Raw genomic sequence first — 4,785 nt, 5'->3', positions numbered from 1 at the left:
CATTTGCGTTGACTGGCAGCAGTGAGTAATGGTGATAAAGATGAATAATGGCGATAAATAGTGATAATGAAAAATAATAAGATGAATAGTAGTAAGGAAAAATTGCAATAATGAAAAATAATAAGAAAAATGGTAATAATGAAAAATAGTAATAATAGAAAATTGTAATAATGAAGAATAATAGGAAATATAGTGATAATGAAAAATAAGAAAAATAGTAATAAGGAACAACTTAATAATGAAAAATAGTAATTAGTAAAAAATTTAATAATGAAAAATAATACTGATGAAAAAATCAAATCATAATGAAAAGTAATAACAATGAAAATATTAGTGATAAAAAATAGCAATAATGAAAAAAATAACAATGAAAAATATTGATAATGAAAAGGGATAATAACAGTAAGAATTTTTAAAATATATATAATGAAAATACTAATACTGATGAAAAGTGGTAATGAAATAAAGATATAACAAATATTAATAATGAAAACAGTATTAATGCGAAATATTAATGATAAAAACCAGTATCAATAAAAAAAAAACATTTGTATAAATTACCAATAATGAAGAAATAGTAAAAAAAAAGTTAAAATATAAAACAATATATTGAATGATAACGATGAAGAAATAATATATTCTTCAGTATATCTTATATATATATCTTTACAATCGGTTATAAATTCTATTTTCTTAATAAAATCAATTTATCATAAATCTTGCTAAGTGAAGAATAAGAAGAAAATATTACAAAAGTACTACATGATATTCTTCTCAAAGTTCTGGTCGTCAATGAATATGACACACATGACACATATGACAGACAGTTAGTCAATAGGGTGTAAACAAGACCCCCCTCCCCCCTGCTAGTCCGTATCTCCCCCTCCTCGTTCTCTCTCTCTTGTTCTCTCTCCTTTTCTTTGCTTTTATTTCTCCTCGTCCTCTCTTTCTTTCTCTGTTCTCTCTTTTCCTTCTGTCTTTTATATTTCTTTTCAATTTTCTCCTCATTCTCTTCTTCTTTCATTTCTCTTTCTTCTTTTTTTTTTCTCCTCATTCCTCCCTTCTTTTTTCTTCCCTCCCCTTATCCCTCCTCTCCCTGTTCCTCCATTCATTTTTTTCCTTCTTCATCCATTCATTCTTTTCCCTCTCCCTCCTTTACCCTAATCCCCTCCCCCTCCCTCACCCACTAACACACCTCCTCCCCTTTCTACCATACCCCCATATACCCTCCTCCAGTACCCTCCCCTCCCCAATACCCTCCCCTCCCCAATACCCTCCTCCTCCTCTCCCCCTACACCCTCCTCCTCTCCCCTCAATACCCTCCCCTCCTCCCACCCTCTCCCCCCTTACCCACCATTACCACCACCCCCTCTACCCCCTCCCTCCCCTCCCCTCCTCTCTCCGCCTTCCATCCAAAAAGAAGTTTCAATAGCTCACGGTTCACTGACGGGCGGTTCTGACACCTGATGCTTGCGGTTCTTCCCTTGGCGAGGGAAGCCGGGGGTGGGTGGGGGGGTGGGGGGGGAGAGGGAAGAGAGGCATGCGAAAGGAGGGTGTGGGAGAGAGAGAGAGAAAGAGAGATGGAGGGAGGGAGAGAGAGAGGGAGGGAGGGGATGAGGGAGGGAGGGAGGGAGAGAAAGAGGGAGAGGGAGGGAGGGAAGGAGAAGGGAAGGAGGGAGGGGAGGGTGAGATGGAGGGAGGGGGAGAGAGGGAATGAAGGAGGGATGGAGAGAAAGAGAGAGAGAGAGAGAGAGAGAGAGAGAGAGAGAGAGAGAGAGAGAGAGAGAGAGAGAGAGAGAGAGAGAGAGAGAGAGAGAGAGAGAGAGAGAGAGAGAGCATAGGAAAAGATGTGGTTATTTAGGATAAAATTATTCTCTCTCTGTCTCTGTATACATACATACATACATACATATATATATATATATATATATATATATATATATATATATATATATATATATATATATATATATATATATATATATATCCATGTATATGTACTCATTTGTATACGAATATTTATCTATATATACTGTACACGCGGTGTGTGCGTGTATGTTTGTATCTTTGTCCGTGGGTATGTGTGCATATACTGTATAGAAATACAATACCACTAAAAAAATTCTGTCTATATCCTATACCCTATTTCAGTATTGCAAATTGAGCAACAGACACAAATTTCAAAGATTTTTTTTCCTTTAAAAAACAACTTTCCGTCAGCCTCGATTTCCTTCCATAAATCGCAAACAAGCAAATGACAATATTTCGCGAGGTCAGACGATAAATAGTAACCGAGATTGACCTACTACGTGACCCTGTGACCTGACCTGCCTTTGAAAACCCCACCTCGCTTTACCTCACCGCGCCCTAGGGTCAAGATCTTAAATCCTTGGGCAGGGCATGACATTCTTTATGAAAATTTTAGCGAATTCTTGCTATATATAGTAACACATTTCGCTGAAGTTCTTAATAATAATCACAGGAATACTGATGGGGAAAAATAGATAATAAATTTAGTATATTTGAAATACATCCTTTTACGAAAAAAAACATTATCTTACAATTTGATATATTTACTTCGAAAGAAATATTCAAAAAAAAAAAAAAAAGATGGAGTAAAACACAAGAAAAAAAGCACAAAATCTCATCTGTTCGCCACCTTCGGAATGTAAAATTTGTCCTAAAACAATAAAAAAAAAGCTGCTCATTTTACCATGGGAAAGTGTCCTCGTAACAGACGGTCCTATGTAGGGGAAGCACGCCCGTGTTCTCCAAGTGTTTCCCCTGCAAGGAATTCATCTGTTTCTCATCAAGGGAAGGAACGAAGGGAGGAGGAGAAGGAGAGGGAGGAGGAGGAGGTAGATGGGGGGGGGGAGGTAGGAGGCGGAGGGAGGGAGGGCGAGACACGGGGAAAAAAAAGAGATACTTGTTTTATTCCTCGTTTCTCCTTGTCTTTTCGTAAGTGTATATCTTGGTGCTTTTGGGGGAAATATCAGGCTGTATTATTATTCTTATGAGGACTTTATTTCAATGTGGTTTTCCATGTGCATGACTCATTTTCCTTCACTTTCTCTCATTTTCTGCCGAAGCGTGGACAAGGGGCTCGCACATTCCATCACTGTCATTAACTTTTCCTTATTTTTTTATCAATTATTTTCTAGGCCTAAATACGTATAATTCTCTTAAAAATCTTTCATCAGAGTAAAGTAGATGTGTTATTCTTATTACTGATGTAGAAAGATTAACAAAATTCTCTACAGAAATGCCGTAGAATTGACTTAGAGATTTAAGATCTTGCGCTGTGTGGTATCTCGTGAGGGGATGGCGGGCAACTGCCTGCGGCGAAAACATTAATGGGGTTAAAACCGTATATATCTCCTATATATATTTTCTCTCTAAACGTAAAATGAAAGAATAACTATAGAATATATCAAAAAGAGATGTAAATTAGTTTAAAATAAAAGCTACCTAAGCCTACATCGCGATAACCAAAGACAGGGAAAACTTGGGCATGTCCCTCACGAACCCGAAAAAAAGTTACAAGTTCACGTTTTCATAACAGGCGACACGAAGCGTTCTGACACATTTTCGTTCGCCATGAGGGGCAGGTGTTGGAACCGCGTAGCCAGGGCTCGGTCTACACATGGCGTACGAATTCCAGAGTCCTGGGAACGGCGATCTCAGCTACGTTCTCACGGTGCCCTCGGGGGTGTTGCCTGGCGCGACGATTCGCGTTTTTGAATTCCCCGTTTGAGGCTTGGGCGCTTTTTTTAACTTATTTTTCGGCACCAACATGTAGGGTATAGAGCGTAGATTGATTATGATAGAAAACTATTTATATTTAATAGTGTTAATGATGGAAGTAATAAGGAAGTGTTATTTTGACTGGCGGTCTCTGGCAGCGCATACCCTCTGCCCGCGGCGCAGCTCGTGTCGCGCACACACCTGCCACGAGGCATCACGTGCCCGTGACGTCACTGGACGGGCGCGTATAAATACCCGCGCGGCCGAGCGGAGTCAGCATACTCATTCCAACTCTCGAGTCGTACACAACCACTCGCTCTACTAACTCATCCAACATGGCTGTTACTGGCAACAAGAAGACTTCGGTTTTCAGCATCCACAGCCTGAAGAAGGCTATCAAGAAGCTTATTAAGAAGACTCGCCCTGCCAAGGAGGAGAAGAAGGTCGCCGAGGAGGTGGTCCGTGTGGACTTCGAAGCCGAAATCGAGGACAACCTGGCCAACGAAGCTCTCGAAGCCCGCCTCCTCCAGATGATCGAAGCCTCCCCCGCCACCCTCGACCTCGACCTCAACCTGAGCGTCAAGGGATCCCTCATGGTGAAGGCCGCCCCCGACTTCGAGATCCAGTTCGGAACCTTCTGGACCACCGAAGACGACAAAAGCTGGACTCTGTGCAAGGACCTCTTCGCCACCACGCCCCGCCCCGCCAACACGGCCTAAGACCCGCCAGCCTCCCCCCGAACACCGCCGACCTACTGCTGTGATGTGTCTGCCCTGTGATAGGGGCGTGTACAAGTGCCGTGATGTGATATTACTGTGCCACCCTGGGGGGGGAAGCGTCGTCGCCCTCGACCGTGCTTAGCGCCTCTGAGGACCTACAGCGCCTTCTACACGAGAGGACCGGCCACCCCCCACCCCCCCGGAGGACGCTGCGGGCTCTGCTGTCTGCCATTGGAGTTCCTGCGGCGCCGCCTGTGATAGGATAGGACCTCTGCAAGAACTTATCCCAAGCCAAGTCTTAACCGGACCTGGCAGAGCTGTG

The 4,785-nt window shown here is 42.3% G+C and overlaps 1 protein-coding gene across 1 annotated transcript in view; it reads left to right on the top strand.

Moving 5' to 3' along the window:
• The first annotated feature begins 4,019 nt into the window (after window positions 1-4,019).
• LOC113828167 (uncharacterized) overlaps window positions 4,020-4,785 on the top strand; it is an 864-nt gene continuing 98 nt past the window's right edge. Inside the window, exon 1 of the mRNA XM_027381100.2 lies at window positions 4,020-4,785. This exon is cut by the window's right edge and continues 98 nt beyond it. Within this exon, the coding sequence (XP_027236901.1) occupies window positions 4,080-4,463 (384 nt within the window). The 5' untranslated portion in view covers window positions 4,020-4,079 and the 3' untranslated portion in view covers window positions 4,464-4,785.

This window comes from Penaeus vannamei, chromosome 24 (genome assembly GCF_042767895.1).
Source record: "Penaeus vannamei isolate JL-2024 chromosome 24, ASM4276789v1, whole genome shotgun sequence".
Taxonomy (NCBI): Eukaryota; Metazoa; Arthropoda; class Malacostraca; order Decapoda; family Penaeidae; genus Penaeus; species Penaeus vannamei.
Note: the sequence above shows the minus strand (reverse complement) of the source record. Positions and strands in the feature narration are given on the sequence as shown.